At 40.7% G+C, this 12,785-nt stretch overlaps 1 protein-coding gene across 1 annotated transcript in view; it reads right to left on the bottom strand.

Moving 5' to 3' along the window:
- The window catches only part of nmbr (neuromedin B receptor), a 63,744-nt gene that overhangs the window by 36,964 nt on the left and 13,995 nt on the right, over positions 1–12,785 (bottom strand). The window contains exons 2-3 of the mRNA XM_078289817.1: positions 7,032–7,173; positions 4,746–4,961 (exon numbers count right to left, since the gene is read on the bottom strand). Coding sequence (XP_078145943.1) covers positions 4,746–4,961; positions 7,032–7,173 — 358 coding nt within the window. The remainder of the gene's footprint in view (positions 1–4,745; positions 4,962–7,031; positions 7,174–12,785) is intronic.

Below are 12,785 nucleotides of genomic sequence, written 5' to 3'. Positions count from 1 at the left end.
ATGCTGCTGCCAGAATACTAACCAGAACTAGAAAATTTGACCACATCACTCCTATCCTAACCTCCCTTCACTGGCTCCCAATTCAAGCCAGATCTGACTTTAAGGTGCTTCTGTTAGCTTATAAATCGTTACATGGGCTTGCACCATCATATCTATCCGACCTCATCATCCCTTATATTCCATCTCGTGCCCTCCGTTCGCAGGACGCTGGCTACCTTATTGTCCCTAGAATCAAGAAAAAATCAGCAGGCAGTAGAGCTTTCTCCTACCGAGCTCCCTATCTCTGGAACCAGCTACCTCTTACAGTCAGGGAAGCTAATTCTGTCGAAATCTTCAAATCTAGACTCAAAACCTATCTTTTCTCGCAATCTTACGACCTACCTTAGCACCGCTGGCCTGGGCTCGTCACAGTCTTCTCTCTTACCCTAGCCTAGATAGTATTTATATAGAAATTTGCCGTTGGGAACATAAGCATAGGGATGCCCTCTGGCTACACTGTGTCTAATCACTTCCTATCTGCTGTCTGTATGAGCGTGTCTGTGCCCAAATACGTCTGGGTCTTGTGCTGCTTCTGCACAGCTCTGTGTGTGTGTGTGTGTGTGTGCGCGGCTGGTTTTCTCCTCCCTTTCTCAGATTCCTCTGACCCTGATGGTTTTCGGTGCTGGCCTTAGTCCCATCCCTAACGCTGCTCCCACCTGGATCTCTCTCCGTGTGTTCGCTGTCTTTGTGTGTACCTGTCTCCTCCCCCTTTCTCAGACTCCGGTGCAGTGCAGTGGTCGCCAGTGCATGCCATAGTCCCATCCCTGCTGCCGCTCCCACCCGATGTGCTCTGACTCCGTGTGTTCTGTGTGCAGCTGTCTTCTCTCCCCTTCCTCAGACTCCGGTCCAGTGCTCCACCTGCCAGTGGACAGGTGTCGCTCCCGCCGGTCGTTGGCGCCGGCCTTGGTCCTGCTCCCACCCAACGTGCCTGTCTTGTGTTCTGCTGCTGCTGCTTCTCCCCTTACTCTCTCCCCCCTTCAGACTCCGGTGCAGTCCAGTGGTCGTCAGCGCCGGCCTCGGTCCCTTCCACATCCCTGATGCTGCTGCCCCCCGTGTGTCTCTGACCCTGTGTGTTCTGTTTGCAGCTGTTTCCCCCCTTCTTCTTTACGTGTGTGTGTGTGTCTGGGTGTGTTGTGTGTGTGTACGCGGCTTCCTCTCTCTCCTCCTCTCTGACTCCAGGTCAGTGTTCTACCTGGCAGTGACGGGTGCTGCCCTGGCTCTTCGTCGTCAGTGCTGCCTTGCCCTTCCTTTCCGCTGCTCCCTCCTGGACGCTGCTGCCCTCGCTCCTTTACTGCTGGCCTCAGCCCCCCCCCCACCGCCGCATGCTCCTCCCCTTCTTTTGTCTCTCTCTGTTTTCTCTTGTCATCATTGTTGCCCATGACTCTGTCAATGTTTTGCCCGGCACCTATTGCACGTTAAGCCGTCCCGGGGGGGGATCCCTATCTGCCTCAGCCCACCCAAGGTTTCTTCCAAATTTTTTCCTGGGAGTTTTTCCTTGTGTGCATTTAGGGTCTAAGGCTGGGGTGCCGGGTAGGTTAGGCTATATAGAATAGGTAGATTGTTTGTCTCGCTAAATCTGCTCCTACCTACCTTGTGTTTTTCATCATGCTGTCCTACAAAATTTTGTTTACCACTGATTGTGTTTAGTTAGACCTAGCTAGACACACTCTCTGTAAAGCCCTCTGAGACATGCTTGTGATAAAGGGCTATATAAATAAATAAACTTGAACTTGACACTTACAGACAAAACAACCAAATGATATTAAAATCAGAAAATATAACTAACAATATCCTTTCTCCCAAACATATTACTATACATTAGATCGAAATTGCAACATGGCCCACCGCAACCCCCAAATCGCTGGATTTCCGTCAAATGCGTGTCAAAACACCACCTCAAACCAAACATTGTCGCGCTGCAGAGACGTCCCGCTGTCTCCCCATTTCTGCAACATACTGAAGAAATGCTTTTTCTGCCTTTTCTTCCTGGATCTTCTTTCTCTTCCTAGCACTTCTGTATCATACATGATCATTCTAGAGTGACAGGAATATTTTATTACATCTGTTTTCCAGACATTTTGGCTCCTTGTACTCGTTACTATTGGTTGCTTGTAAAATTGGTGATCTAGGAATTGGAGCTTATTGCTACTGTGACACTCATTTTAAGTCTCTCTAGATAAGCATATTTACTAAATGTATACTGGAAGAACGTTAGCCATGTTCTGTACCTAAAACGAAAACATAGATGCATCACACTCTGCCTGACCACCAACCCCAGAGTGCTGTGTGTGTTTTTTACCTCGCAGTGACTGTCTCTGATAATCGTGCTACTGCTTGTGTGAGGTCTCACAGTGAGAGGTTGATTCACTGCTTGTTAGTCAGCGATCCTCCATTAACCCCGAGTTTGGCTAGGTCAAACTCTACTGCAAAATCTCCTCCTTTTCCACTGCAGAGCCAAAAATGGATACTCATGCTTGGCTTACATGCTTTTTACTCATGAAATTAAATAAGGATGACTTCTCTGATTTCCCAAGGCCAGGACTTCCCTAATAACAGTATTTATTTTTATTTGGTATTATTTATTAGATGAATATGAATATGATGAATATGAAAAAGATAAAGCAAGGAACAGTAATTGGAATACATTCAACAACAAATACGACTGCAATTACTACTACTAGTACTACTACTACTGCTAGTACCACTACTACCAATGCTGTTATTTCTGCCACTACTACTTCTACTACTACTGCTATGACTACTAATACCATCATAACTACTACTACCAACAGTGGAAGTATCTAATTGCATTTACTCCCATTGAGCTTTTTTGTATACTTGTTCTTTTTTGAGTGTTTTTTAAAGTCAGAAATTTAACTTTTTCTTAAGTACATTTTTGCTGAAGTGCTGTACATCACTACATTTTAAATCACATCCATTACAGAGTACACATTTTGTGGCTCTCCATAAGCAGCAGGGACTGGACCATCATAAATTGGCCAATTGTGGAGTCATTCACAGTGAATGATCACTGGATGAAGAGAAGAGAATCTGACTTTTACTTTGGGCACTTTATTTTACACTTTCCAAATTTTCCAATTGAAAGAAAATAATTTGAACTTTGTCCTCTTGTCCTTTTAGAATTGCATGTTAAAGATAAAATCGAACAACTTTTTCTTTTCTAAAAAGTAACTCAGTAACATGTACTCTGAGGACATCTTAAATCAGCTACTTTTTACTTTTACTTAGTAGATTTTTACACCAGCACTTTTACTTCTACTTAAGTTAAATTTCACCAAAGTAACAATACTTATACCTGATGAAGACATTATAGTACTCTTTCCACCACTGACTACTACTACTAAGTACTAATACAGTAGCTGCTACCAATATTTCCACTACTATTAGTGTTAGTACTACTACTATTGTAATGATAATAATAATAATGTAATAATGTAATAATAACAGCAATAATTATCACCATCATAATAATCCTAATCATCATTATAAACAGCCTGTTTTACCTATGCCTCTCCATAAGTGCCCCCGGTCCTGTGTACCTCATGTGACCCGGTCCTGTGAGGTCTTTAATAATTCAGCTTCCTCTTCCACTGACCGCTCTCTCTATCTGTGAAGATCAGGCTAGCGTGAAGCGATTAGTCATCCTGGCTGACACGGTCCTCTACTTAACCTCTCTCATGGCTGAAATATTCACCGAAGCCTCTTCAGCCGCGGGGGTGTGAGGTGTGGGTGTGAAAAGCATGGTGTCCGAGTCCAGTCTTGTTAAACGCGACTTCCAGGCTGTTTATCATTGGAGAGAGTGAGCGAGTGTGGGCAATATTTCACTTTTTTTTTGTTGGTGTTGCTTTTTGATCATCTTTATTTCTTTTACTTTTCCTCTTTCCTCCCTGACTGATTGATTCACTTGCACATTCATTCATATCTGTCTCTTTTAGAGTGCACATTGACTGTCCCAAACATTTCTCTGTCATTCATTCATTCGTTCATTCATTCATTCATTCATTCATTCATTCATTCATTTGCGTGTTAGTTTCTTGTGGTATTCATTTGTTCTTTCATTCATTCACCCCTTAGTTCATTCATTTATTAATTTATTTGATCTATCATTCATTCATTTATTCAGTCATGCACTCATTTCATGTTTGAATGAATAAATTAATGTATTCATTCAAACATTTGCTCTATGGTTTCATGTACTCATTTGTTCTTTTGTTCATTCACTCACTCACTCACTCACTCACTCACTCACTCACTCACTCACTCACTCACTCACTCACTCACTCACTCATTCATTCATTCAGTCATATATTTGAACTATGGTTTGCTTGTTTGTTTCTTTCTTTTGTCTTTCTTTCCCATGCTTGTTATGTCATTGTGTCACTAATTCACCATGTTTTCATTCATTTGTCTGTTAGTTTTTTCATTCATTCATTCTTTCATTCATTAACTCATTCAACCATTCATTTATTCATTCATTCACTGGTCTGTTAGTTCATACATTCACAATTACAGTTGCATTTTAGTCATTCATCTGACTCTCTATTCCTATATTTCTCTGTTCCTGTGACCGTAGAGCGATGGTGTGAGAGCAAAGAGCTAGGAAAAGAAATAGAAAAGAGATAGAAAAGAGATAGGGAGAGAACTCATTCATTCATTCGTTCATTCATTCATTGGATGCTGGTTACCTGTCTCTTGGAGTGCTCGCTGACCTCGCCCGGCATGTCGTGGGCGCTCTTGATGAGCGTGCGGGCGATGTGGTAGTAATACACCGAGATGATGGCCAGAGGAATCAGGAAGTAGACCAGGAAGATCATCACTGAGTGGATCTTAGGATGCATCTGATTGGACAGCGGGTAGGGAACGCAGTTCACAAAGGTCACGTTACTGCTGTCTCTGTGACCCTGAGGGGGGAGGAGAGAAGAGAGGAGGAGAGGAGGAGAGAGGGGAGGAGAGGAGAGGAGAGAGGAGAGGAGATGAGGAGAGAAAAGAGGAAAGAAGGAGAGAGGAGAGGAGATGAGAGGAGGGAGGAAAGGAGAGGAGGAGAGAGGAGAAGAAAGAGGACATGAGAGGAAAGAGGAGAGAGTAGGAGAGAGGAAAGGTAAGGAAATAAGAGGAGGAAAGGAGGGGGGAGGAGAGAGTGCAAGATTACAGGAGGGGAAATAGGAAGAGAGAAGATTAAAGGAGGAGAGAGGAAACGTGGAGAGGAAAGGAGGTGAGAGGAGGAAAGAGAAGAGAAGAAGAAACAACAGGAGGGGAGGATAGGAAAGGACACGAGGAGAGGAGAGTAGAAGAAAAGGAGAAAAGAAGACGAGAGTAGCAAAGGAGGATGGACAGGAGGGAAGGGAAGATGAAAGAAGTAGAGAGGAATTGAAAGGGGAGGAGAGGACGAAAAACAAAAAAGAGGATAAAAGGAAAGGGGAGGAGAGGTGCAAGGTGGACAGACGAAAGGATAGGAGAGGAAGTGGGGAGGAAAAAGGAGGAGGAGAGGTGAGGAGAGGAAAGGAGGAGGAAACAAAAAAACAGGAGAAAAGGAGAGGAGAGAGGAGCACAGAAGAAAAGAAAGGAGAGGACGAGGCAAGGAGGAGAAGAGCAGAAATGGAGAGGAGAGAGGAGGATAAGCGAGGGGGGCATGAGTGAAGGACAGGAAAAGGAGAGGAATCAAGGGAAAAGAAGAGGAAGAGAAAAGGAGAGGAGAGCATCAAAGAGGAGAGGAGGGGAGAGAAAGAAAGATGAGGAAATAAAAAAAGAGAAGACGAGTGAGGAGGACAGAAGAAAGGAAAGGAGACAAATAAAGTAGAGATGAAAGATGAGGAAGAGAAGAGGAAAAAACAGAGGAGAGGACGAGAGCGGAGGACAGAAAGGAGGAGAGGAGGATAGGCATTATAATAAATCAGTAAAGACTATAAAACAGATTGAATGGTAAAATGGAACCACTTGTCATTCATAATTTTACTATAATAAAGTTTATAGCTGCCATGGCAGTGTTCTGCTGGTGGTGAGAGGCAGCAGCACCGTGTCAGAGTCTGGCACACAGGAGTCTTCATCAGTAAGTGATGAATCATTGACATTTAGTCAGAATGTAGACGAAGAAGGTCACAACTCAGCCGCTGCACATCGCAGCAAAAATTATGCCAACAAAAGCCGTTAGGCAGATATTTTGTGGTTATGGACAAATCTAAGCCAAAGTTGTGACTTATGAAAATAAAGATAGATCCTTGTGTCAAAATGATCAGCTTATATTGATTTTATGTGATGTTTCAAAGGCAAAAAACCTCCATTTATATTCACATTTTTGGTGTTAAACTGACACTCATCCATATTCTGCAGTTTTCTCTTCACTGGCACACAGGAAAGGAAAGATGCTGGTTGCGCTCAGATCAGATGAAGATCAATTGTAATGCAGGTGCAAGAATCAAAGTATTGTAAACCAGAAAAATGGGAAAATAATTCTGCACACTGCAAATAAAAGGCTAGGACAGAAAAGTTACTTAAATTTAAAAAAAACTAATTTATTGCGTAAGTGCCCAACTTAAAGATGCCAAGTGAAAAATATATACAAAGGAACTTTCATCAGTGCTCATCATCTCTTCACTGGTTACCTGGATGATTTTTTACTGATTACTTTTAGGTCCGACCCTAAGCGGTTTTTTTTTTCTTATGTTTTTGCTGTGTTGTTCTAATTTGGTACATTTTCTTGATGTCTCTCTAATTCTACGAACTTATTCCTATTGAAGGCTTAGCTGACGAAGACTGTGATATACGGTCGGTTTGACAAAATGTACTTATTGTCGCTTTGGACAAAAGCGTCTGCTAAATGACATAATGTTATGTACTTGTTAGTTATTTTAAGAGTTTGATGTTTGCTTTAGTTTATATTAGTTTAGTTAGTTCAGTATTAGTATTAGTAGTATTATAGTACTAGTAGCTGTTGTTGTATTATTGGTCTTCCTGTTAGTAATATTTCATGTTACCTGCATGGAGACGACTTGTGAGAAAATGGCCTCAGGTACAGCCAGCAGGACGGACAGCAGCCAGATGGAAACAGCCTTCAGACACGTCCAGAACACCGCGCTGGACGTCTGGATGTCCATCGGGTTCACTATGGCCTTATACCTGAGAGAGAGAGAGAGAGGGAGAGAGAGAGAGAGAGAGAGAGAGAGAGACTTTGACTTTTGATCTGGTTTCATGAAACAAAACACAGAAGAAACTAAAAAACTCCCTAAAAACTCACCAACTTCCACTCCCATCCACACACACACACACACACACACACACATGCACCAGCAACAACTCAATATTAAACCCAAAGAGATAAATAAAGAGAGTGAAATTGATATAATATTGATCAGTAGTGACTCACCTAATCCCACTGGAAAAGATTAGATATTCTAGACATAGGCGTAGACAGGCAAAATATGTGTATCGTACATGTTTTCACATTCCAGACCTGCTTAACTTTTCAGAGAGTTGTCTGGTCTGCTGTGATGCAACATCAAGGCAAGTACTGATAATGATGAGAGCAGATCAGACCAGAGCAGACCTCAGACCAGCAGGGCGAGGGGTGGACTCCCATCATGACCACCCAGACTACAACTCCAAACTACAATGGTGGAGTGCTGAGGGATGAGGAGAAACCGACCGTTTTATGTGCTGTGCTGGGTGCCATGTTCAACACACAGCGTGCTTGGTATCATGTGTTATTAGTTATATATCATATAATTTCAAGTTATGTTCATGTCATGTTATGCTAAGCGAAAAGATAATTTTTATCTTTGGGAATCAATAAAGGAAGTTAATTTTGTTGTGCGTTGCTGTGTCACGTTGCATCGTGTTGCATTTCATCATGTTGTGTTAAAGGATAAGGCCGGTGTTTTTTAATGCATTGTTTACCGTCAACAAATCCTATGAAAATAACAAAATCAACAATGCGTTTGCTCTACTCCCGTTACTTTCTGACTTCCCACGTATCGTTTTTAGCCGTCAACCTGGAAGTCATTGGCTCCAATTGTAAGCTAAAAACCTTTAAATACAGCTCACAAAGACATAGTTTACATTTTAAAACTCGCTAACTGTTACCATGAAAAGTCAGGCTGTTGTAGTTATTACCAAATCAAATTCAAATGGGAAGAAATTCTTCATTACGCCGGGGACTATTTTCTGTGCTACGGAACTACTTTCCTGAGATGGCAAAGTGTTTACAGCCGGCTTATTAAGTTGTTTGAGGAAAAAGTCGGCCGGCCCGGTGCATCGTGATGATGAAATATGCTGCAGAGCAGCAGCATGGCTCTGTGACGGGTTTTTAATAGTTTTTTAATACAATGGAGTTCTATGGCTGCTGGGACATGAGGCTGCACTGGGCACCGGCTACATGGACGAGACTTGTTGGCAAAACAAAATCATTGCTGATTTTGTTATTTTCATAGGATTTGTTGATGGTAAGCAATGCATTAAAAAACACCAGCCTTATCCTTTAAGTTGCATTATGTTGTTACATTATGTTATGTTATCTAATGTTACCTTATGTTATGTTATGTTGCATTACGTTACATAATGTTCCGTTACATCGCGTTATTTTGCGTTTTGTTTCGTTGCATTATACTGTTCTGTTGTGTACCATTGTGTTGTGTCACACTACATTGTGTTATGTTATGTAATGCTACATTCCACCACATTATGGTTCATTATGTTGCGTTACGTTATTCTGTTGTGCAATGCTATGTTCCACCACATTATACATGATGTTACTTTACTTTATTACATTTCGTCATGTCCTGAGTGTGAGCATGCCCTGTGTTACGTTATGCAGACTAACCTATAATGTTTCTAAGATATCATCAAATATTTGATGTTAAACCAGGTACAACTTCCTCAAGTCTTGATAGTTTGTTGATGAAGAAAAGCTGATGATAATCTGGGAACGGCATTAGAGTTCACTGTCATTACCAGTCTGTCTGCTGATTGTCACACACTCATTCATGAACACACATACACACACACACATACACACAAACATGCACTCATTCACACACACCGACACACTCACACTGACAGACATATACACAAAAACAACCATGCAAACGCACACATATATCAACACATGCAAATATGCACTCACTCTCACACACACACACGCACACACACACACACACACACACAGTCTCTCTCTCTCTCTCAGGCTCAGGTAAGATGCCTTGCAGCAGCTCCTACAGTACAGTACAGGTCAGTGATGTTGACCGGTGCTTTCTCCCAGAGTGCATTGCTGCGGTGTTACAGAAACAACAGACCCCGTGCATAATGATGTACTGCCTGTCACCTTTTACCCCCTAAAGCCACCGGGAGGAAGAGAAGCAGCTGGAAAGCAAATTACTCACTATATTCTGATGCTAGTTGCTCACTTATTATTATTCTGAGTAACACACACACACACACACACACACACACACACACACACACACACACACACACACAGGGCTGTGAGTTATTTTGGGTAGATATTTTGGAATAATTTCTATAGCTGGATAGAAATAAATATAAAATGAGACTAGAGGGCTGATACTAGATCTCCACATTAATGAAACTGTAAAACCAGCCTGTCATTCCAGTTCTGATTTTCTGGGCTGAAATCAAATATAAATTACATAATAATTATGCCATTAATCTAATGACAACAGAAGTGGCTTCGGGCTCTTTGTTAGTTAATGAGGACTTGGTTCGGCCATCAGGCTCCTGTAGCTGCTGAATGGAGGACGAAGAGAGGAAACAATAGGATTTTATTATTAAAGTCATAATAATCATTGTAAAGTCCTCATGCTGACACTGATATAGGCCCCGTCATTAACATGCATCTCATTCTGGATTGTGTATAGATCTGATGTAGCTGCATGCACCTTTAAATCGGATTTGTTTAAAATAAGATCTTTAAAATTGACAGTAAACGCCTCGTCTCGCTTTTCCCCATCCTCCAGTAGCCTGACAATAAAAAACAAAAGTATATTTCTCTGTCTGAGCTGCCTGACACTTGTTTGGTTTGCGTGTGCTTCCCAGCTGGATTGTTTACATTTGCATAACTCCTGTATATGGATTGGAGACGCATTATATTTACACTTTGGCTTCAGTCACGCTGCAGCTGAAAGTGTCCCAAGTCTGATTTTCCCTCACAGGTCTGAGACACAGATCTGATGTTTACTAATCAGTGTAAACAGCAAAAAAAACTGCATGGAGTCACATTTTTTCAATTGCAATCCACATAGATATGTGGCACAAAATCAGATCCTGTGTCAGGCTACCTATGCCAGCATTGCCATGACAATACGTAAATCTTACGTCATTCACCTGAGACAATTTTCATAATTGTGGCACCACATTGTCCAGCATTAGCATAAAGAAGAGTGAGACACAACAATGGAAAGAAATCCAAATAGATCTGATTGGTATTTGGGACGATTTTTTCATCTTTTTTTGTTTAACCAGGCAGGTCAATTAAGAATTAATTCTTATTTACAGTGACGGCCTGGCAAGAGGAAAAAAAGAACCTCTCGAAGGGTAAGGAGAAAGGGATAGAGAGGAGGAGAAAAAAAGTAATAAAGCAAGCAAAAGAGACTAAGCAAAAACAAACAATCCAGAAGATGCCAATTAACTCAATTCAGTCAAAAAAAAGAAACGAAAATGTGTTCAAAACAAGCAGGAGAAGCGTAGCTACAAAAGCGAATGCGATGTCTTCTGTTATTGTTACTTTTTTGCATTCATATCAGCATCGGATCCCAAAAAAAGGTGAAAGGTGTGCTCTTTACTTAAAGGAGAGAAGTCAGTCTTTCTCTTCCAACAGACAGAAGGGGCTCCACACGCGGCTGGATCCACATTAAAGCTTTTCATCGAGCTTTTCACTGAGGCAATCAAACTCCAGCCTGCAGAATGATTCATGCCTGGTCTTGAGAGTCGGCTGCACTGCGGACTCCGTCATGCGCTCTCGCCTACAAAACTTACATCATTTCGCTGTAACTCCCCGCAGAACACGGAAGAGGAATCGCTTTATGTTTTATTAATTTAATGATTTATTGATTTATTTATTTATCTCATGTAGACGGTATAAATTCTAAGGTTTGTCCCTGGGCAGTAAATATGGACTCAGAAACTCTCTCTGACCAGTCCAGTGATGCAGTGTGACTCAGGGAGGAGGGGATTCTCAAGGTGATGAGACAAGGTAAATATATAGAGTAAAAGTTGCTGGCAGCGGACAGTGAGTATGAGCAACAAGGGCAAAAGAAGGTTGGAAGGAAGAACATTCATAAACTATTTGGACATTATTAAGAGTTGGAAGAACTGAAATGGATGAAAGTATTTCAGTTTCTATTATCAACTCATAGCTTGGTTTCTTTATTCCAATCAGTGTTGAAATAATGAATAAAGTTTGAGTGACATAAGACAGCAGTGCCATGCTGTAACGCCCTACAGAGCAAAACAGCAGTAATTGCATGAGTAGTGAAAGTGCCAAACATAACTTCAAAGTATTAAAAAAAATATGGTATAACTTAAATGATAGAATTTAAGTTAGAATTTTGTTGATATGACGCTATTGCATGACCATTTAAAATAAACAAAAAGTAGTTCACACAAGTAAAGGCAAAAATCAGAAATTGGTTACAGAAATATGTTTTTTTCTATCCCACCAATCATCTCGCGACCCCCTGTGGAGTCCCGACCCGCAGGTTGAGAACCAGTGCTTTACACAATAGAGTAGTGGGACACAAAGTTTATTGCAGTTATCACATCATATTTTTGTTATGCCAGTGGCAATTTGCAGGGTGAAAGAGGCTTTGGCAGCATCCGCCCTGCCAAAGCCCCTGACCCTGGATAAATTCAGTGTCTGTCTGTCTGTATAGGTGTATTATTTACATTTTTCAGAACTATTTACAAAACAACAATTGATTCCGACTCCAGAATCTTTCAATTGAAGATATTCTACAAAATTACTGCTACTAAAAAACAACTTCACATGTTTAATATTGAACAATCATCATTATGTAGATTCTGTAATGAGGAAGAGGAAGACCAGTTGCATTTGTTTTTCTATTGTCCATATGTTGCAAGTTTGTGGACCGATATCCAAAATTGGCTAAGGCCACTCAATATTTATTTTAAATTTACACCTTTAAACATTATGTTGGGGGTTCTGGATGAAAGCTGTCCCCAGATAATAAATACAATTATTCTGTTAGGTAAAATATTTATATTTAAAGCTCAATCAAGAACTAATTTGAATCTAAGTTTCTTAAAAAATACAGTGCGAAGCCAATTCCTTTTGGAAAAAATAATTGCTACAAACCATTACAAAGTAGCACAACACAATATGAAATGGGAAAAAAATTTGCTCTAGTGAAGAGTGGGACTATATAAAACTCTAAATACGCTCTACCTGTCATATGTATATTTCAGTTTCAAAATGCACTGGTACTGTCAATCTAATTATTTGAATTACTGAAGGGATCCTATTATTTTTATTTTTATTTATTGTTTATTTTTATTTATTGTTATTTTTTTATTGTTATTTTTTTATTTTATTTATTTATGTATTTATCTATTTTTTTTCTTTTCTTTTTTGTGAGGATATATTGTCATGTCATATTGTCCTGTGTGTTATGTGTATTTTTGCCTGTAATAAAAAAAAAAAAAAAATTGAGGGTTGGTTGTTTGGCTGACCTGTAGGAACAAGGTGAAGGATGTGGATC

Source organism: Centroberyx gerrardi, chromosome 18 (genome assembly GCF_048128805.1).
Source record: "Centroberyx gerrardi isolate f3 chromosome 18, fCenGer3.hap1.cur.20231027, whole genome shotgun sequence".
In the NCBI taxonomy this organism is placed as follows: Eukaryota; Metazoa; Chordata; class Actinopteri; order Beryciformes; family Berycidae; genus Centroberyx; species Centroberyx gerrardi.
The sequence above is the reverse complement of the archived record's forward strand: the minus strand, read 5'-3'. Positions and strand labels throughout refer to the sequence as shown.